Source organism: Coenobita brevimanus, chromosome 98 (genome assembly GCF_032717465.1).
Source record: "Coenobita brevimanus isolate Jiangsu-jjx chromosome 98, ASM3271746v2, whole genome shotgun sequence".
NCBI lineage: Eukaryota > Metazoa > Arthropoda > Malacostraca > Decapoda > Coenobitidae > Coenobita > Coenobita brevimanus.
The window spans coordinates 1,005,640-1,028,214 of NC_137051.1; the positions used below are offsets into that span (position 1 = coordinate 1,005,640).

Sequence of the window (22,575 nt, forward strand, 5' to 3'; positions counted from 1 at the left end):
TATCAGCAGTTTAAACTTTTCCCTGTGTTTGGATACTAGTTTTTGCATATTTTTCTTACTATGTTAAAGTTATATGCAGCAACATAGTATATATGTCTCCTTTCTTAAACAAAGGAGAATCCCAAGGACCACAATCCTTACCTCTGACTGCTACCAAAAGTTCAAAACACATCAGTGAAACATTCTATGGGGGACGGCCAACACAAATTTCTACTACACTAAGAAAAGAAAATACATATTTCCCTCACATGAAATATATAATGCAGCGAGAATAATTATGGAATACTTATGAATCAATTAAAAGCACCATCAGTGATGCTGTGAGATTGAAACTACAAAGTTATGTACAAGAGAATGTGATGTAGTCACACTAATTCTTAATCACAAATTACTTTTTGACGACAACTTTAAATTGCATTTCTTTAATGATTCCTTAGTAAATAGGTTTTATGACATCAATGCAGCTGGCAAAAATCCCTAGCTATGTATCCACAGCAGCAATAGAACTATCCTGTATTAAGACAAAATATTGACATGAAATGTTGTATCATCAATCCTCCTGGGGAGAGGATGGATAACAAATTACATCAACATTCACACACAATTAGATTCAGTTATACTATGTATCTGGTCAAGAGAAAGGGAAAACAAAGGCACAGAAAAAAAAAATTACATAATCAGAAAAATAGCTAACATATCAGACATAGATAAACTAATCACAATGAAATAAAAGAACATGAAACTAGTTTAAAAGACTGCCACAAAAAATATATACATATGTACACAGATTAAAGAAGTGAACAGGTTGAAAAATCAATGTTAAATACTGAACTATGATTTTTAAAAACTAATAATAAAAGACATAACTGACCAATCAATACAATCAGCAATTTGATGTTAGCAAAGAAGAGAAAAAATAGTAAGCAAAAAGCATAAACTATACAGAATACAATAAAATGAATTCTTAGAGAAGGCAAGAAACTGACAGACAGAGGCCAAAGACTATCAAAGATTGGTGAAGAACAAAAAAATATATACCGGTAGCTAAGAAATGGCATTACATATAATGATTAATATTTAAAAAAAATGGCTAAAAATGGAAATAGCATCAGACTGGGGTCACAGTCATTTAACTGAGTGGATCTAAAATAGAGTGAGGAAAAGGCATAAACTATTAAGAGTAATATAAAGAGACAAACTAAAGACAGGAGATGAGAGAGACGAATAAACTATAAACAATAATATAAATAAGCAGATGAAAGTTAGGAACCAAGAGAGATGCATAAACTATAAAGACTAGTATGAAAAGAATTAGTAAAAACAGGAATTAAGGGAAAGAGAGGCCACTGACCGTCAAAGATGAGTGGATTGCCATTCCTGAAGTATATGAGTGCAGGGAGGGTCTTGATGCCGTAGCGCTTGGCCAACTGAGCATCCTGGATCTTCACCATGTGTATTCCATAAGCATCACACTCATCGTCAATGTTCTCAAGTTCCGCCAGCACTGTGTCACAAGCTCGGCAGTTTGGTTTGTCTAGGAGGTTGATAGCAGAGTCAGTATACATCTGTGATAGTGTCTGTGCAGGAAAATATGTGCAGGGTACTGTAATGTGTATGTGCAGGTGTATGTGTACATCTGAGATAAAACAGTCCTGCAAAAATGTGGGGAGTATGTTTGAGATAATTCATGTTAAGAAAGTATGTCTAGATGGCTAGTGGCAGAGGCAGTGTATGGTTTTGTCTGTGTATGAAAATCTGTGAGTATAGTTCATGTGTGTGACAGGGGACAGTGCTGTAAGTCTGTGGGGAAATATATGTGCATAAAAAAAATGCATGTGTGTCCAAATGTGTAAGAAGATGTGGAATATTTGTGTAAATACATATAAAGAAGTGTGCATGTATATGTGTGACTATGTGTGAGGGGAAACATGTGTATACAAAAAATTTCAGTGCATAAAAGCATGGGAAAGTGTACAACAAATTGCATCTCAAAAACAGAATGATATTTAATATGCTGTCTAAGAATAACATGGATGACAGTAGCCTATATGGGACATGATGAAAATACTGTACTAAACTCATGAAAGCAAGAAGTAAGTCTAAGGTAAACACAGACCACATTTCACTAGCTATACACACAGCCCTGTACTGTACAGTACCTGTATATAAAATACACAACTGTTGTTGAACTGTGCAAAATTAGACCAAACATCAAGAGCAAAAGCAAATACATTGAACTCCTGTACAATGCAGCCTACTTCACTTCATAAAAATCCTACCATCAAATATATGCATACTTCATACTGCGTATCTGTGAGAAACGGTAAACACTAAATGATATTCTACTGCAGAGGAAGTCAAAACCATGCATTAAAATTACATACAAGAAGAGTAAGCATCTGTGGACTACAATCATCCTTCAATGATGATAAGAATTTTTTGCCTATTCAACCTGAGGTGTGTCTCCAAAGCAGATGAAAAAAAATCTAGTGTTACATTAAAATACAGAACACAGCCTCCAGTTCAGAAAGTAAAAAAAAGAGACAGTTTCTGTTACAAGTAGAGAATGTGTTTCAAAATATTAAAACTTTCTTCATAGAACTATTGCTATACATCGGAAAAAACTGTCAGTTTAACCTTATAGGTAACAATGACCTTTATAAGCACTCTTTCTGTAATTTACTGTTGAATTAATTGCACAAATGATCATTAAAAAAGCAACTTATAATGAGGACTTTGGGTATATGTAACAAAAATCATATGCACAATATTTGGATGCGTACTAAGGATGTGCCACCAAATATGTACGGCAAAACATTTATGTGTGGTTGTGCCATACTGGTGTGGGTGGGTGTTGCTGTTGCTGCTGTTGTGGCCCCAGGGTACTCACAGAAGAACACTGCCAGGTACTGCGTGTCTTCCAACATGACCTCCAGCATGTTCCTGTTGACAGTCTCAATGGTGTCCTCTGTCTTCTGCAGGATCAGCCACTGCAGCACATCTTCCTCAGCCAGAAGGTCACCTGTGGGGGATGAGTAATTATATCTGGTATAGGCAAACACTACCAAAGATACATAATACAAATACACATCAAATACAAATACAGCAATACAGATACAAATAATGATATCTGGTATGGACAAACATCATCAAATACAAATGACAGAAATACAAATGTGGCACCTTTTACACAAAACCAGTACTGAATACAATACAGAAAGATTTACGGTACTTACTTGCATCACCTAAATACCATACCTGTGTCCTTTTCCCTTATCATCTCAACTGCATCTGCAACAGCAGTCTCTTCTTACATTCTTTTACTCTTCCTCCCAGTCTCAGCCTCTTTCTCTTTCTCTCTCTCTCTATCTCTATTTCACCCTTCATTTATCCTCCATTTGGTGAAAAAAGATGCCTTCCTATTGTGGCATCAGTTTAACTGGTAAGCTCTCCTGCAAGGTTATCCAAACATCCCACAGCTCCCTTCCTATCCCTCAAAAGGATGATGGTGGACTGCAGGGGATGGAAAATTTTAACTTACAGTTTACTGAGTTGACAGCCAGATGAGCCTGGGGTCACAACAAATGTAACAATAACAAAATTTACCCTCATAAACTGTGGGGATCTGATGTTCAAAGTAGAGTAGCGCTGGCAGGTGTGTGACCCCATACCTCTCAGCCACCTTAAGATCCTGCGTCTTGACAAAACTGACCCCAATCCTGTCTGTGTCATCATCAATATTCTCAAGCTCCTCCAGTACCTGCATGCATGTTGCACAGTCCTTGGTGTCATCTTTGTCTGCATGGGGTGGAGGGACGGGAAAGATATTGGGAGTTGGAGGGATGGGAAAGGTATCAGGGGTGGAGGAATGGGGCAGGAAATGTGAATAGTAAAATATGAAATGAATTAGGGGACAGAGGAATGGGAAAGGAAATGAGAAGAGGAGGGATGGGGAAGGAAATGAGAAAAGTAAGATCAGACTGATGCTCATGATAGGAGTTCAATAACACAGCATGGGGGGAATAAAAGCACTGGCAAGCCTGACTAAAAGACACTAAATACTAATGAAAAGAGATGTCATACACAACACTAAATGTACCATATCATATATGGTACTGCTGCTGAGAAGGGAATATGTATATAACTGTTATGTTGTACAGAAGTCTAAACTGCATTTTGAAAATTATGTACTGTATGAGGTTACAGTATACAGGTATGGTATTTTGTTTTCTATATGAGGTAAACAATATGTATTGACATTACATATCTGAAGGGCAGGGTTTCATCATGCTAAACTGAACACTTTACTTCTTATCATTAGCTCCCTGATCCTGGGTGATGGTGTTTTTAGTCTATTCTTGCCACTGCCAGATGATTGTATTCAACTTAGTGAAGGCAGCTTGTACTAAAGGGGTTTATTTCAGTTATTTCTGCCTCCTCCAGTTTGAAAATACTATCCTAAGCTGAATAAAATCATCATGAGGTGGCAAAAATATACACTCAAACCTCGATTTAAGGGATTTCGGATTTAAGGGACTCCATATTCTACCTAACAAACGGACAGGACCATTCAAAAATTATATGTAATATCTAGGTTATACACATTAATATGTTTCTTTATACAGTACCCGTAAAATAATATTCATAATCATATAAATAAGATGAGTGAAACAATCAGTGCATTTCATAATAAGACTGTCTTTACATGTGATAAAACAATGGACATTTTTAAGTAAGGGACATTTTCAAGTAAGGGACACATTGATTTCCCATTTAGTCCCTTAAATCGAGGTTTGAGTGTAATGAAAAAGATATCCCTGGGATCAGTGGGTTAAAAAATTCTAACAGCCAACAGTCCAAAAAAAAAAAATTTAAAACAGAATAAGTGAGAGAAAAGGCTGGGAGAGTGAACCGACAAAACACCTGAATATAGGGGCAACAGGGAATATCCTTGAGGAAATATGCCATAAAACATAACACAACATACATGGTACTTTCAAGGATCTTAAGACAATGCTATCCTAAACAATTTCTAAATGTTTTATATTCAGATCTCAGAGTCTGCAACACCCATGCACTAAGAAGCATGAGTGAGGTGCCAGCTTAAGCCAGAAACATAATATAAGCAATGAGTTATTATAGGCACAAAACTGTACCAATTACAGAACATTCTACCAGCAGTCAATACACAGATGATATATTACCTCTACAAAAATTAGAACTGAGGTCAGCTATCAAAACTTGTGCAGGAGATATGCTAATAAACAGCAGTAACAAACAAACATGCATGCCATGTGATAACACTACGACGGTACCCAGTTGTGTAGTCTATGTCAGTAAAACGCAGATCTGTCCTGTTTTTCATATGATGTGCAACTTTAAGCTGACATTATATGACTAAAAGCTTGACCAAAGTTTTGTGTAATTTGGTGAGATTTTGGGTCAAGTTGTAACTGTGGGAGCACCTGAAAGACTTCAGCATGTTAACTAATTTTGATCAAACTTAAGCTATTTTAAATGCCCCTTAACAACTTCAGTATATTAATTAATTTTGATCAAACTTAAGTTATTTTAAACAGTAAAATTCATTGTAAGCACAGTTCAAGGTACATTACTACATATCAGCTTATTGGCTGACAGTTTCAGAAAAAGAGAGAGAGAAAAAAAAAGCTTTCTACACTGTGCTTAAACAGGTACAGTATCGTAAAACCAAAAACAGAATAGTGTATTAACTATACTTTGCTTATTTTCCAATAGGTATTGTCTGAATATGATAAGACATATGCAATGCTGAATGCTATTGGTAATATTCATGTGCTCCCATGACCCAAACCTTTACCACGTTTTATCCCCAAGGTAAGATGCTTTATGCGATGCAGCTGAATATTTACAGTACAGGAAGCCACAGTGAGGTCAGGTCTTGAGGAAGGAATATCGGTAATATATACAGTAAACCATTTTTATAACAAACATTCATTTACTGAGTTTCAGCTTTAATGAACTCTTTCAACCAACCAAACAGTCTCCTCATGAACTGAATAACGTCTGACATATATGGCAGAATGTGACTGACTGAGCTACCTATGACATCAGTTTAGTTCTGTCTGGCATTGTGCAAACACTTCCACTGCCACTTGTATTCTTAATTTTCTTGTGTTATTGTACAGTTAGTTTTCCTTAGTTTAAAGTTTTTATTTTTTTCAGTGTGCAGGAATATAAATAACAATGAACTGAACGGTACCATAATGTCTAACAAACTAGGGCAGATGTATAAAAAATGTAGGCTAGTAAAATAAGATTATTATCAAGCATCAGATAATGACACACATTTCCCCTAAACAGTTTGTTATAGAGAGGGTTCACTGTATGCCAATAAACTCTAAAAAAAAAGACTATCACTTGTTTCATCAGAAGCAGCTTCTGCCTGTGCTTTCTTTTTCTTCTTCTTTTTCTTCTCCTCTTCTTCCTGCTGGGTCTCACACCCACAAGCCACCAAGTCATCTTCACATGAAGCAGAAAGGCCATTATAAATCATATGGTCTGTGACCCTGGGTACCCTTTCTACTAAAACTTAATGCCAGCAAACTCTGTCTTTATGATTACAAAATTTGCGTACAATAACTAGGTACTCTATGGCAATGTATTGTTAAAAGTGATAGACAGATTTAAAAATTATGACACTAACATCACTGAACAAGATTTCTAATAAAAATATATCTTGGAAGATTCAAGTTAACTAATTTCCAGGAGAAAATATGACCCTGGTATATTATTGGGTCCATGTCAACAAAGCATTGAGTGGCAATTATTGGCTTCTCTATACATACAGAATATTATCTATGACATCACTAGTCCCACAATTACTGTCTTGGTAAATAAAAGTGGATGACATATACTAAGGAAAAATGGCACAGAATTTTTATCAACAGAGAATTATAGTAACTGGCAGTAAGTTCTAAGCAGAGGGTTGAAATATTTTTCCTTATATATAAGTGAGAGTGTACCAAGACCTGTGGCTGCAAAGTGAGTGAAGTTACCTTAAGCCAAGACACTGATGAGAAAATTAGAGACACTAAAGTCGAGGCCGAGGCATCAGTTTCAAGTCACAAAGCCCAGACTGAACAATGTGTTAAAAGGAAAGAGGCAGTAACAAGAACATCACTTCACTGACAGGAGGAAACAATAACAATCACATTGTATTACTGCGAGCCTAGATGGCAATGCATATATTCTAAGTTGCTTTTCTTATGGATAAATTGTCAAAGGACAATCAGGGAAGAAACACTTCACTTGGGACAACACTGCAAACAAATGAGGTATGGTACTAAACTAATATATGATCTACATTATTTCTTATCATAAGACCTAGGAAGACCAACTAGCCAGATTAATAGACATTCTTTTCTATTTAAAAGACTTTCATGCAAACTGTCGTCATATTGTTTTGTTTATATTCCAGGTAGTGTTTTTCCTCACAAACGTTATTCACTGTCTGGTTACAGATAATTTGTGAAGGAGCTTCTGAAAGACTAACCATAATTCAGTAAGAGGTAGAGTGAAATGTCACATAATAACATAAGCTACTTAAGTACAGTATAAAATTAAATAATCAACTTCAGCACTTAAGAAATATGTAAAGGAAATATTCATTAGCTTTTCATTGGATAAGGTTAATAATAAATCATCTCATACAATAATTATCCATAATGAATTCTCATCAAGAAATCACGGTGGAAACCAGCAGCCATGCACGAGAAGTGCCAGAATATGACAAACCATGTGAGAAGCTGCAAAAGAGACATGGAATGAAGAATGTGATGAAGCAGCACTATCTACAGTATTGCTATATAATAAAATCAAAAGCATTAAACTCACAGAAGTAAACAGCAATGGCATCTGAGTCCTTAATGACGCGAAGCAGTGCCTCTCCCTCCATGTCCTCAATAAAGTCAGCTGTGGGGTCCTTCTCCGTCAGAAGCCATGACAACAAGTTCTCCTCATTCTTCATGTCGCCTGCCACAACAAGTTCATAATTCATCACAGCCATAAAATTCAGTTTTTAACAAATTCCCCACAATACTTGAAGTGTGCATTTATTCACGCCAACACCAACATTTTTTTTTTTTTTTAGGTCAGAGAAACCTATTGTAAGGAAGTTTTAAAATCAAATCAATGTTGTGGTCAAGAATAAAATGCTGATTTTCATGGCAATATCTGTAATGAGAAACAAGAATTTCATATACGAAACCCACTCTACTGTATGTAAACAAATTCAAAGCTAACTTTATTAATGTTGTGGTTAAATATTAAACCTTCATTTTCATGAAGAAATGAGAAACAAGAACTTCCTATAAAGAAACATGGAATCAAATTCATTATTGTACTCATCAAAGCCAGTGCTAGGGCTCACTCCTACAACACCATGCATAGGTCTGAGGTACAAATTGAGGAACAATAATATATCAATGGTAAACAATACAACGATATCATACGGTATTAACAAAGATATCTCGTGCTGTACATCAGGTTCACAGAAATGTCACAAATTTCCATTAGTTAAAAATTAATATTTAACTCAATTCTGTGTTAAAGAAATAAGCTTTAAATAGTGTGAAATGTTACATAACTACCGTAATTACATACTCGTACAGAAACAGGCGCATGGATACAATAAAGGTACCTCACAAAGTTACAAACCTTGATTACATACCATGGGGAAACTACCCAAGATATACACATAGAAGAAGAGAGACAGACAGGGAGGAGAAAGTTACAGGCATAGTACAGTATACTTAAGATGTGACTTAGAGGACGAAGGAGGAGAGAAAGTATGTTTAAAACTAAGAGGGCCGATAACTCTTTGAAGCTGGGTAATATTCTTTTTAGTTACTCTTAGAGCTAGGAGACAATTTCATTCAACTTAGGAAGGATCTCTACTAATAAGAGTTTATTAAAGCTGTATCTAACCCCTCCAGTCAAAATGGCTATCTTAAGTTGAGTGGAATTATCAGTGTGTAGGAAAAAAAAAAAATGTTCCTTAGGGTGTTTCGGTTAAGTGAAAGGTGATAAAAACAGATGGGCAATTAACTATGGGAGAATTCTCATATGGAGGGAGGGAAAAGAAGGGTACTGTATATGAGTTGCAATGAGGAGGGGAGAAATAAGAGATGCAGGCAGTGAGGAAAAATTTGATAAGGTACTAAAAATATAGGAAAGAAAGGGATGGGATGGGATGTGGGATGTAAGAAGGGGGAAAGGAGGACTGATCAAATTCTACTTCACCTACCACCTGTTGAAGAACCCAGCCAGGTTTACCGCCAAGGATGAAAAGTAAGATTATGTTCAGCAACTGTTGTGTAGCTTAGGTTTTATCATGCCCTGAAACTAACATAAGTAATCTTGCCTGTCCAATATTACAGCAAATCTTATACTCTTCTCTGTAGACAGCTCCAGAATATAACATAATACTCCCTGTTCAGTATTAAAGCAATCATATGTGCTTCTCTTACCTTTGAATGCAACATCTTACAGTTCTATGAAACTAAATGGATTAAAACTTCACTATGAGCCAGTACTTTATCCAAATGCTCTTACTGCAAACATCCAAAGCTTCATCTTTAGTATGGTATTAGAATAAAGCATACACACAATGGTAACTGACTTTCTGGAAGCATATGCTGTATAATTTATATGAATGGGTGTAGTAAGCTTTTTGATTAGGCACTTTCATCACCATCACACTAACCTCATTTTCCACAGTTGGAATGGGTCAGATTCAGACACAGAAAGAGAAACACAAGAAGAACCTAAATAATGTCCTACTAAAACAGGCTAAAAAAGACCATATCTAACCCTTCCAGTTCAAGAAGTACGTCCTAAACTGAATATAATCATCTGTAGATACCAAGTGGAAAAACAGAAACTAAAACGTCATCACAATGAAATAAAAATAAAGCTCTGTCACTTATTACAAAGAAATTTTAGCTGCACTAAGAATTCTACATGAAGCCACCACCCACCAGCATATATGATGGGGTCCTCAGTGCCAACGCGGTAGAAGACGATGGCGGGCAATGCATACACTCCCACCTCCTTGGCCAGCTGGGCATCGTCAATCTTCACAAAGTCGATGCCGTTAGCGTCAGCCTCATCATCAATGTTCTCAAGCTCTGCCAACACCTTCTGACACTGTTTGCATCCATCTTCAGAATCTGATGGCAGCGAATATAATCGTTACATATTTAATGTACATGCACTTTAATTTACAGCTTGATGTCACCTTCCCCTTTCATCCATGTAGTTTATACTGTTGTGGGTTAATTCATTAGCTTTCTCAACATCCATATCTTTCATTCTCATAAACTCCCATAAAGTTCAATAGAAAGAAGAGCTCTAAGTGCTCCACAAATACTTCTAAAATCCAACACCCACATGAACAGAGGATCCCCGAAATAGTAGGCAATATGACCAGTACACTCCTCATTTCTGTTTTACAGGTATCAAAATACTCAAAATTCCACCAAACTCACAGAAGAAGACAGCAAGGTAGTCGGTGGTCTGCTTGATTCGCTCAAACATCTTCCGGTTGACCTTCTCAATGGCGTCGTTGAGTTCCATGTTCTCTGGGGCCGTCAGCCAGTCCAACACATCCTCCTCATCGTACAGGTCTCCTACAGAGTGCAAAGGTGGGAGGACAGTTGGGATAAATAACATATTATACTGTAACCATATTTCCTGTACCAAGCATGTAATATGAAGAAGACTTGGTGCTAGAAACAGTGAAAGCTGATCCCATACATCTTTAAGAGGTAGAGGACAAAGTCTAAACTACCCACAATGAAGTTTAATGTCCAGCCTATTCCTCTGGATGGCATTACATAATCAAAGAATCTTCAGGCACTTCTTGAGGATTAACCTGACATCCAAGGCTGTGCTGTCACTCCAACTTGCACATTCTAACCACTATAACACCACTAAATCACACCTACTTCACAAGTCCTACTCAGATTATAGCACTAAGCTTAATATGCTTGGCCGTCCTCTAAATCACCCCCACCTCATTAAATGCATCTAGATACTCACCATCGTATTTAATGTGCTTGGCCTTCCTGAAGTAGACGAGGCCAGGTGGGTTGCGGAATCCATACTTCTTGGCCATGAGTCTGTCATTCATCTTCACCATCTGTATCCCATACTCGGCTGCCTCGTCATCAATCTTCTCCAGCACCCGCAGCACCTTGGGACACTCCTCATTTTCCTCATTGACTGTGTGGGTTGTAAGAAGGAAGGTAAGGAGATGGATGGAAGTGTGCAGAGAGGAGGGAGGGGGAGAGAGGGGATGAAAAGGGAACAATGGAAAGAAAATGGAATAAGAGAGATGGATAGTGGTGAACAATAGCCTTTCTCATTTTCCTTGTTGACTGTGGCAGTTAAGAGAAAGGAAGTACAAACGACAGCAGTGTAATGGAGAGAGAGAGAGAGAGAAGGGGGGGGGGAATTTGTGGGAGTGAAGAGGTGAGTAGAGAAATAGATGGTGAAGTAAAAAGAACATTCATGTTTTCCCTCACTGGGTGTGACAGTTGAGAGAATAGCAATTAGGACGTATATCAAGATGAGAGAGGGGGAAGTGGGGAGAGTAAAGGATACAACACTGGAAAAGTAAATAGAGGGGTGAATAGTGAAGACAAAAAAAGTATCTGGCATTATTGCCACTGACTGTGTAAGTTAGGGTGACTGTGTAAGAAGAAGAGTGGAAGAGACAGGCAATGAAACTGTTGAAAGGAAAAGTATCATAAGTAAAGAAGTGGATGGTGAAAAACAAACAAGGTTTATTATTTTCTTGTTGACTATGGGTACTGAGAGAAAGGAGCTAAGAAGATGGATTTGGTGAAATGTCCATTTTACATGGGAGAGGGAAAAAAGGGTATGAGGGAGGATAGATGTATATTTTACATTGGAGAGAGAAAGAAAGGGTATGAGGGAGGATGTACAAAAGTGGGAAGAAAATCGAGTAGTAGATGGATTGACAGTACAGAATAAGAACAAAGAATGAAGGGGGATATCAAGATAGACTGAAGGTTCATAATATATAAAGTAACCAACAAAACAAAGTGCCTTATGATTCTGTATATTCAAATCAGCATCAGACATAATAATGAGCTAGGCATGTACTTTCGAGCAGAAAGTCATATACTGTATACTTACAGAAATACACAGCAAGGTAATCCTGAGTGTCAATAAGCGTGTATAGCATCTGACGGTTGATGTTTTCAATGGTGTCTTCATGCCGCTGCTCCATCAGCCACTCCAGCACCTCCTCCTCTTCCTGGATGTCACCTGGCGAGCACACTAATCATCAGTATCAACACAACATTCCCTGTGTTTACTGTGTGTGTGTGTGTGTGGAGGGGAACTGAGTATTACCGGTAAGTGTACTGTACTACATATGGATTACTTCATGTACAAAATTACACTATGTACTGTAATATGCTTAAACTCTTCGCCTCTGAACTGAAAAGAATGGTGAAGAAATGAGCTACCAGTTAATAAGTTGGTGGTAGATTAATCCTCAGAGAAATATGCGCGTGTCAACAGCAAAAATTTTTAATGTCCTTTAGTATACCAAGAGCACTTGTGTGATAATGAAGGACAATAATTTCTTGTGACACCTTATCAAAATGGATAATGCAGCACAGTTGCTAGCTGCACATACATTATTAGATATTATAAACAGCCCCATTATTTCTGAGATGCATTGCTGCATAATATGTGACTGATGAAAGAGGAATTTAAGCATCAAATCTGGACTGTGTTTAAAAGGTAAATTAAGCAGTCACATAAAAAAAAAAATAGTAGTATGACTGTGCTGGAAATGAAAAATATGCATTATAATTTCATCCAAGATAACAATTAATACACATCAAGCAGCATTAAAATCTTGAAATTTTAGATATGATCAACAACCATAAAATGGACAAAAACACAGCACAGCAGTTTCTAAAAAGATTCCTTCTTGCCTTACGTATAACTGCATAAGCAACCAACCTCAAAACAAACAAAAGAGAACAGAAGATTCCTCCATGCATCAGTCACACCCAAATCACCATCAGTCACACATCACACTCACAACCATGCAGGCACACACATGCCTACATACACACAAACACAGTACAAGCAAACACATTCCCAGATACCATTTCATCAGGAGAAACCTTGAAGGATGAAGGAATTAGTGATTCAACTGGAATCTCAAGGCATACCTTTAAGAAATTATAAAATACCACAAAGAGAGAAAAAAAATGCTCATTCAGGTATAAAACAATGCAAACATATGAAACTCAATCATAAGAAAAAAGCATCCAAAATAGGAAAAACAAAATAAAAAATATATCCTAAACAAAAGCATAATTTCCCAGTAATAACATGAGAGCAAAGTTAACATGACCCCAATGAATAGTTCAGTGTTACTACTGTATAAAGGGAATCACATTTATACAGCTATGCCAGCATAATCACTATGGTAACTGAGATTACACGAGTAATCTGAGGACATTTTCACCATACAAGTACAGGTATTATTCTTGATTTCCGCAAATAATTTTATATATCTTAGGAGACTGTTCAAATGTAAGAAGCTGGATTTTGCCTCAGACTCAAGGAATTAAATATCGCCTTCATTAACCCCTTCAGTACTATGATGCTTTCCCAAGTTCAACAGAATCATCTGGAATTAGCAAGAATTAGACAAGAAATGTCATCAGCTTGACATGGTTAACTTAAGTGTTGAGATGAATTAAACGTCACTGTTTATACCACATATTTTGCAGAGACCAAGTACTTTATGGTCCTTAAGTTTATCGCAGTGCATGGTTAACTCTGGCTTTACAAATTATTACTGGTAGTTTACAAGTAAACTGATAACATAAATATTAATTTAGGACAATTTTGGCTGGGTGTGTTGGTGTCTACTGAAAGCCATTGCAGGACTCTTACCCTTACTAAAATTTTCATTAATATGCCAGAATGACACCTTAAAAATGATCAATGAAACTTACAAATCCAACATAGCCAAACAGGTCTCAAATGCAGCATCACTGGGTACAATATGCTCTTCCCAGATACAACATGATTAACACTGCACAGGTGCCATGAGGAATATACTTTAATAGACTACAGTATAATGGACCCTTGTTTGGTTGGACTCGAATTCACTGTCAACTATGAATTAGCCAAGCTGAATTTTATTCTTAAACCATATTACTATACTATATTGTCCACTATGCCGATATGCCAGCTTCCCCTGATTAACAGCAACAAGTATGGAAATAGTTGTAGCATTTTTTAACATTCCCAACATATGATTAGATCTTACTGCACTGTGCTATTGCCAACAACAAACAACTGTGAAAGATTTGTAAAACTGCAGGACAAATGAACAAGAGACAAATGCAGAACTTCAAAAAAATATATAAACCTGTCATTCTGAGCAAATAATTTTCGTAAGGGTAAGGACTGTTCATCTACAATCTTCTTCTTAACCTTAAAATCACGATGCAATTTTGAATTTAGATGAGAAAACCACTCAAACAACCATGGATGAAGTTGATGCGTTGAAAGAGTGCCAATAAGCGATTTAGGAGAGCTTTAAAAACAATTCACTACATCTTACTAGAAAAATATAAAAGAAGTGATATATATTATCTTGCTACTACAAAAATAAATAATACTCAGAGTCTAGGCGATGCAAGGGAAACTAATTATCACCTCTTGCTTCCTTGCAGAGGGTCAAATTAGGTGTCAATAAGCAGGAGACTAAATTAAAAATGTGAGAATTATGAACTAAATATGTAAAAAAAAAAAAACAGAATGAGAGGAGAGAATTCAGAGCATCATTCACACATTCATTCTCTCTTACTGCCATCATCCTCACTGTCCTCGTCTTCGGTTTCGTCACTTTCGTCTTTGTTATTTTCGGTTTCGTCTTCGTCATTATCGGTAACATCATCATCGTTGTCGTCATCATCATCATCATCATCATCATCATTGTCGTCTTCATCGTCGTCACCATCGACTTCAATATCGTTTTCATCTTCGGTTTCATCTTCACCATTATCTGTTTCTATATCATCATCTTCATGGGGATCTACATCATCATCAGCATCAATTTCCTCATCATCCTCTTCCTTCTCCCCATCACCATCATCATCATCTTCTACTGCTTCATCTTCATCATCATCTTCTTCCTCCTCATCTTCATCTTCATTATCCTCCTCCTCCTCATCTTCATCATCATCATCTTCATCATCATCATCATCATCATCATCATCATCATCTCCATCATCATCATCTTCATCATCTTCATCCTCATCATCATCTCCATCATCATCATCATCTTCATCATCATTATCTTCACCAACCATACCTTCACTTTCATCATCATCAATTTCATCCTCTTCTTCCTCCTCCTCCTCCTCATCATCATCATCATTTTCATCTTCATCCTCATTTTCATCGTCTTCTTCATCATCATCATCATCTTCAGCCTCCTCCTCCTCATCATCATCATCTTCATTATCATCTTCATCTTCATCTTCATCATCATCATCATCTTCCTCCTCAGGTTCTTCCTCCTCCTCTTCCTCCTCCTCCTCATCATCATCATCATCATCATCATCATCATCAGCTTCATCTTCATCCTCATCTTCATCATCATCTTCAGCTTCATCTTCATCCTCATCATCTTCTCCCTCATCTTCATCTTCATCATCTTCATCCTCAGATTCATTTTCATCCTCATCATCTTTTTCCTCATCTTCATCATCATCTTCATCCTCATCCTCATCATCTTCATCCTCAGCTTCTTCTTCATCTTCATCCTCATCTTCATCTTCATCCTCAGCTTCTTCTTCATCTTCATCCTCATCTTCATCTTCATCCTCAGCTTCTTCTTCATCTTCATCATCTTCATCCTCATCATCATCATCTTCATCATCAGCTCCATCTTCATCTTCATCTTCATCATCATCATCGTTTTCCTCCTCTTCCTCCTCCTCCTCCTCATCATCATCATCATCCCCATCATCTTTAGCATCATGAACTTCATCCTCAGCATCATCTTCATCCTCATTGTCTTCATCAGCATCATCATCATCTTCATCTTCATCATCATCCTCATCATCATCAACTTGATCTTCTTCTTCATCCTCAGCTTCATCTTCATTATCTTCATCATCCCCATAATCTTCATCCTCATCATCCTCTTCTTCATCTTCATCATCTTCATCATCATTTTCATCATCATCTTCATCTTTATCTTCATCATCATCATCTTCATCATCAGCTTCATGTTCAGCTTCATCATCATCATCATCATCTTCATCATCATTTTCATCATCATCTTCATCTTTATCTTCATCATCAGCTTCACGTTCAGCTTCATCATCATCATCATCATCTTCATGTTCAGCTTCATCATCATCATCTTCATCATCAGCTTCATGTTCAGCTTCATCATCATTTTCATCTTCATCAACTTCATTATCATCTTCATCATCATCATCTTCATTATCATCATCCTCAACATCATCATTTTCGTCATCTTCATCCTCATCATCTTCATTTTCATCCTCATCATCATCTTTGTCTTCTTCATCCTCATCTTCTGCTTTGTAATCTTCATCTTCTTCATCATCTAGAGTTTTGTCATCATCATCATTTTCACCTTCACTTTCTTCATCACCATCTTCTTCACCATTATCTTCCTCCTCCTCCTCATCATCATCATCATCATCATCATCATCTTCATCCTCTAAGTCATCCACATCACTTTCCTTATTTCTGTGTCTCTCAACCTCCCCACCCTCACTGTTATCACCCTTATTGTCATCTTCCTCATCATCATCCGCTTCATCCTCATTACGACCACCCTCACCCTTGCCACCTTTACTCTCACCTTCTTCCTGTATCCCTAACAGGTGACGCGCACTCATGGTTACAGCGGGACTTTGTAACAACTCTGAAATTTCCGTAAAGATACAGAAGGGGTGGCTTTACTCCTAAAATAATTTCTTTGGAATTTAACAATACTGTATTTAATAATTTATTTTCTTTCCACACAGGCTGAAATGTGCTTGGTCCAACTTTAATGTATTCTTTTTTTTTATGACTAATTCCTTTCATATGGTACTGTACAAGATACAAGAAACAGTACAGCTAACAGAAAAACTTAAGTATAAATATCTGTACAGTATAATTACTACTGTACAACTAAAATGAAATAAATTAGTTTTAATTATAGGTAAACCTACAGTACATTTAAATAAATAGAGTTCTAAAATCACAACTAAGATAATGCAAATATCTACAAGCAGTAGGAAATTCAGTAAGATCCTCATTTCCCCAATGAAAACCAATTATGATAGATGGCACAAAGTACAACAACTGTGCTTACTTGTCTCCGCAATAAGCCATGAGTACACCTCTTCCCTCCCCTCGTAGTCACCTGGGGAGACAACAACAGACAACCTAATATAAGGGCTGTACAGGTCAAGGCAAGTCAGGTCAGAGGTCATCATTAATCCCTGATGAGACCTTGACCATGGTTATGGGCATTGTGAGTTTTATACCTGCTGGCTAGAGGCTAACATAATAAAAAAAAGTAAAATGATAAACAAATAAATAAAGCATGAAATAAAGCATATCTGATGGACAAGTACACCAGAAGCTGAACACAAAGTATATGCTGAGTACACCTGTGCACAACAGAGGTAGTTTTATTTTACACTACCTTAATAATGTGACAGGGAACAATATTGTAAACACAGAATAAAGTGTCTTAGTGTTCATACTTTTGTTAATTAGTCCACTGGCTAAAAGTCTACAGTACTAAAAAATGTACCAGTAAGCATTTTGTAAGGAACAACTACCCAAAATGAAGCATAAGTTACCCAAAGGATCTTTCCAAACATCATGCATTATTATACTGGGATACTGGGATTTTAACCATTAAACACTCTTCTAACTACATTAGTTATTGGCAGGGGCAAAGATAAATAATAGAATTCAATTAACAGTTCTTCAACTTTTTATCCAAGAAGATATTAGAATGCAATAAACAAACCCCATTAGGTACTTAGCATCTGAACTTATCCGATACTTGGATGATCTCAGAAGCATAATGCTGTTCTTGCAAGATCTTCCAAGAATGAGGAGATGTGGAAGAAGATAAGGAAATTAATGTGATAATGGTGTGGTGAGCAACTGCAGTGAGAAATGAAGACCAGGAGAAATGGTCATGTGAATGTGGCATAGAGTGCTGTACTTGTACTTAGAAACATTTGGGTAGTATGGTGGGAGATGTAATACTGACACTGAAATATTAGTGTAATGCAATATACTCATACTGTAGCTGTCATGGGGAGTATAAGAAAGTGTAGGAGCTGTACTGCTAAAGACACAGTGAGCATATTTCCTGTCCCAGGCAAGGTATAAGCTTAACTATTTAGAAACTGTGATGTTTCATGAAAATAAGAAAGGAGGCAGAGTTGCTTGAATAATCAAAGCATTGTACACTGCAAATTACAATAATATGTAGGTGGGGGTGTTCACTATCCACTTACTCGATGTAGTGCTGCTTTGGGTGTCTGCCTTTTCCTCCCTTTCTTTCTCTTCTGTCTTTTTTTCCTTCATTCTTTCCTCTACCTTCTGCCTACAGGTGACTTTACACTCCCTCTTCTGTCTTTCTTTCCTTCACTCTCCTCTTCCTTCTGCCTATGGGTAACTCTACACTGAGTGACAAGCCAAATCATTTCCTGTACACTAGGAAACCATTTACTACACAGGGTGGTAACCATATAACCAAATTATGGCATCTGGTGGTTTGAAGGGTAATTAAAGTGTTCCAATCGGACTGAGCCGGTGCAGATTTATGTCTATGGGGTGGTTGAGGTTTAATGCTCACTTAATGCCACTCAGGGATGCATGAGGCTGGTCATTCTCATCTTATATGTCAGGACCAACTTGCCTAGCCCCATGCTCCTATGCTCCTCAAGGGGTGACATAGAATTGGATGATAGATGGATGGATGGATGGACAAACAATGACATCCTTAGGACAATGGGTGCATTGAAATTAATTTACAGTTTCTGTGATAAACATTAAGTATGGAAAGGTCAGCCTGGACTGTTTTCCCAACACACCAAATAGCAACAGCTAAGCATGGTTAACAGGCACAGCTGCCACATCCAATAATAACTGCATCACCACAGTTCAGCTCCTACCAGTGACCAAGCATGTGATCGTGGGACAGGAAATATACACCACAATGATAATGAGCACTGCATAAAAGACCAGCACATGTATGGAAACAGTGAAGGCGCGACAGCATCACAAAAATAGAGGGGAGGGAAGAACACATTACAGGATATACAAAATACAAAGGTTCCAGTACAAAAAATACAGTACTGATGTACCAGCCCATAAAACCACACTCACCGTCATAAATACTGGGCACACCACCCTCATAGTAGACCAGCGCAGGGAGATGACTGATGCCAATGTCTTCAGCCACATCCACATCATTAGTCTTCACAAACTGGATGCCGACCTCATCCGTTTCATCATCTATCGTCTCCAGCTCAGCCAGGACTGTCTCACACGTTGGGCAATTATCGTCGTCTGCCGGGGGCAGGGGAAGGGAGGAGGGCAGACACACAAGAAGACACCATAAAATGTTATTACTGATACAGTAAAGAATTTTGGGTTTTGTCAATTAGAACATTCCACCCTGTAGCCATGACGCTGGCAGATTCCCAAAATTTAATCCAATGTAATAATATGAGAATTCTTAATTAACCACATATCTAACTGATAACCAAACTGATTAACTTGGGTAACAGCAGTCTGATCTTCATCATATACAGTGAAATTGCCTAAAATTCCTTCATGAAATGCCAATTTCATACTCTATACTGCTCTTGGTGCCAACAACTGTTAACAGTATTTGTAAGGAACAGCTTATTAAGTGGCTGGCTAAAGGGTGAAAGAGAAAAACTTTTGTGCAGAATATGCCAAGATATTAATTAAGCCTGTACTTGAGAGATTTGTTTTAGTGCAGTGAGTCTGTTTTAGTGCATAAAATCAAATGAAATAAGCATAAGTAAAAGCATGAGTTTTAATGACTACAATGCCTAGAAAATGAAAACAGTATAAACTATATAAGTGTGCGGAATCACTTTCAGTTTATTAACGTCAGCCTTATTATCTCTGTGCCCACAGGAAGATGGAAGTTGATAACAGAAAATTATTTATAGAATCGTCGTGAAATTTCTGGAGGACATTCCTGTTGACCTGGTAATGATGAATAATTTTAGTGAAACTACATCAAGGACACAAGGGTGATCCAAACAAAATCTGGCACAGATATTTACTCAGTGATTTGCACTTCTAGTTTTATTCTTATTATTTACTGTTCATGAGAGATTCTTCATACTGTGAGTTCTAGAAACACTGACCCATTCAGTATGATGACATCTCTGGTTTATCTTACTGTTGTACAACCAAATGATATTATTTAGTTAAACAATGGGTATTTTCACTGATGAGTGCTAGCAGGATTGACTGTGCTTTTATTTCAGGGAGTTCCTGAGTTTTTACTGAAGAGTTAATAAAACAGACTGAGTTTTGATTTCACTCACTGATTTTCCACTTACAGAAATATACAACCAGGAAATCAAATTTGTCAACAAGGTTCTGCAACATCTTGCCATCCACCTCCTCTATGATGGATGCCGGGCCTTTGTCTTTGTTGTCTATCAGCCACTCGAGTAATGCCTCCTCATCCAGCAGATCACCTGGTGACAGGAACAAAACTTTTAATTTCTTAATCATCCCCACCACCATCCTCATCATCCTCTTAACTTTTTTTCACCACCACCATTATCTTCTTAGCCCATTTTTCCATTCCAGTGCTGCAGATTCAATGATTTTCCTAATTATCAAATACCTGTACCATAAACTGCATACTCATTACAAAAATATTCATTATATTATATGAAAATCTCTCTAGCTACAAACATAAGACTTTCTGTGTTACCTTCATAAATCTGTGGGAACCTGCTCCTAAAGTATACAAGTGCAGGTAGACTGGCAATATCATACTCCTGAGCAATGCCCTCATCAGAGATCTTCACAAAGTCAATGCCAATATCATCACAATCATCATCAATATTCTCCAGCTCAACCAGGATCTTGCGACTCTTCATACAGTCCTCGTCATCTGTGGGTGATGGAACAATACAGTAAGCTCTCGTTATGGACTTATTTTTCAGCAATTTTACATATTAAGGTCAAAATTAATTACAGAAAAAACTGCTTATTAATGTTCCACTGCTACCCATGGGGATGATCTGCTAGTATCCTCTAATTTATAGTTTTTTTTTTTTTTTTTTTTGAGTTACACCATTTTGCTGTACTGTAATATCAGGTTGAACTTTAGTTAATATACTGTATATATTTTCTGACAACTCACAGAAGAAAACTGCCACATTATCGGAAGTGTTGAGGATACGTTCCAACATACGCTGATTGACCTCTTCAATTTGATTGGGTATCTGCAGAGTGTCATCCGATGTCAGCCACTTGAGGACATTCTCTTCATTACTGATGTCGCCTGCATGGAAGAGATGGAGGTGAAATGCACAAGAATCAAGGATATAACCCTACTCTTGCATGCACTTTGGTATTTTACTCTTATTAACACCAAATTATTTTCTTAAGCAGGAGAGAAATATGAGAATGACTGAGGGCAAGAGCTAGACAAACTAAGCAGCTACAGAGATTGTTAGACAGAGAGAGTTGAATGTAGACGGCTAGAATGATAGATAAGACATCACTAGGCAGAGAAAGCTAGCCAAACTAACTCATTTTTTCCACACCTACCCTTATAGATAACAGGTTCTCCATTCCTAAACAGTGCCAGTGTGGGGAAGGTCCTGATGCCATGTTCAAGTGCCAGTTTGGTCTCCTCGGTAGTCACAAAGTGCATCCCGTGGTCGTCCGTGTCATCATCAATGTTCTCCAACTCATCTAGGATCTTGTCACACTTCTGGCCCTCATCACACTTCCCACCTGGATTGGTGAGGAAGTGACAGAAGAAATGATGAAAAAGGGGACAGGAAATTACTGAGGAAATGGAAGAAATTATGGAATGACAGAGGAAATGGAGGAAATGATGGATAAAATGAGGGGAAATTATGCTGAATATGATGGGGCCAGATAGAGCCAGGATTCTGAGGGCTTGATTTTTTATTTTTTATTTATTTATTTTTTTTTTAATGTGTCCGGTTCTGGGCAAAGGCTTCACAGCCTGTTACCAAGGCCCAGTAGTCCTCCTACATACTATACACCTCCACATGTCACCACTTCGGTGCTAACGCCCACCGTCCATATTGAATACATGCTAGGGCTGTCTCATACAGGACTGGTGTATTGGTATTAGCGGGGGTATTTTACCGACATGTTGGCGGGTCTTCTGGTAGATCAGTAAAGTCTGCATTTACTAAATTCAAATCCTTAAAC

At 37.4% G+C, this 22,575-nt stretch overlaps 1 protein-coding gene across 1 annotated transcript in view; it reads right to left on the minus strand.

The window, feature by feature from the left end:
• The window catches only part of hlk (hulk), a 74,162-nt gene that overhangs the window by 14,947 nt on the left and 36,640 nt on the right, over positions 1-22,575 (minus strand). The window contains exons 14-31 of the mRNA XM_080283673.1: positions 21,937-22,125; positions 21,527-21,667; positions 21,092-21,274; positions 20,709-20,849; positions 19,492-19,674; positions 17,450-17,500; positions 16,952-17,014; positions 16,721-16,741; positions 14,930-16,480; positions 12,205-12,336; positions 11,083-11,265; positions 10,530-10,670; positions 10,020-10,211; positions 7,876-8,013; positions 6,400-6,501; positions 3,607-3,798; positions 2,891-3,022; positions 1,352-1,534 (exon numbers count right to left, since the gene is read on the minus strand). Of these exons, the coding sequence (XP_080139799.1) occupies positions 1,352-1,534; positions 2,891-3,022; positions 3,607-3,798; positions 6,400-6,501; positions 7,876-8,013; positions 10,020-10,211; positions 10,530-10,670; positions 11,083-11,265; positions 12,205-12,336; positions 14,930-16,480; positions 16,721-16,741; positions 16,952-17,014; positions 17,450-17,500; positions 19,492-19,674; positions 20,709-20,849; positions 21,092-21,274; positions 21,527-21,667; positions 21,937-22,125 (3,918 nt within the window). The remainder of the gene's footprint in view (positions 1-1,351; positions 1,535-2,890; positions 3,023-3,606; positions 3,799-6,399; positions 6,502-7,875; positions 8,014-10,019; positions 10,212-10,529; positions 10,671-11,082; positions 11,266-12,204; positions 12,337-14,929; positions 16,481-16,720; positions 16,742-16,951; positions 17,015-17,449; positions 17,501-19,491; positions 19,675-20,708; positions 20,850-21,091; positions 21,275-21,526; positions 21,668-21,936; positions 22,126-22,575) is intronic.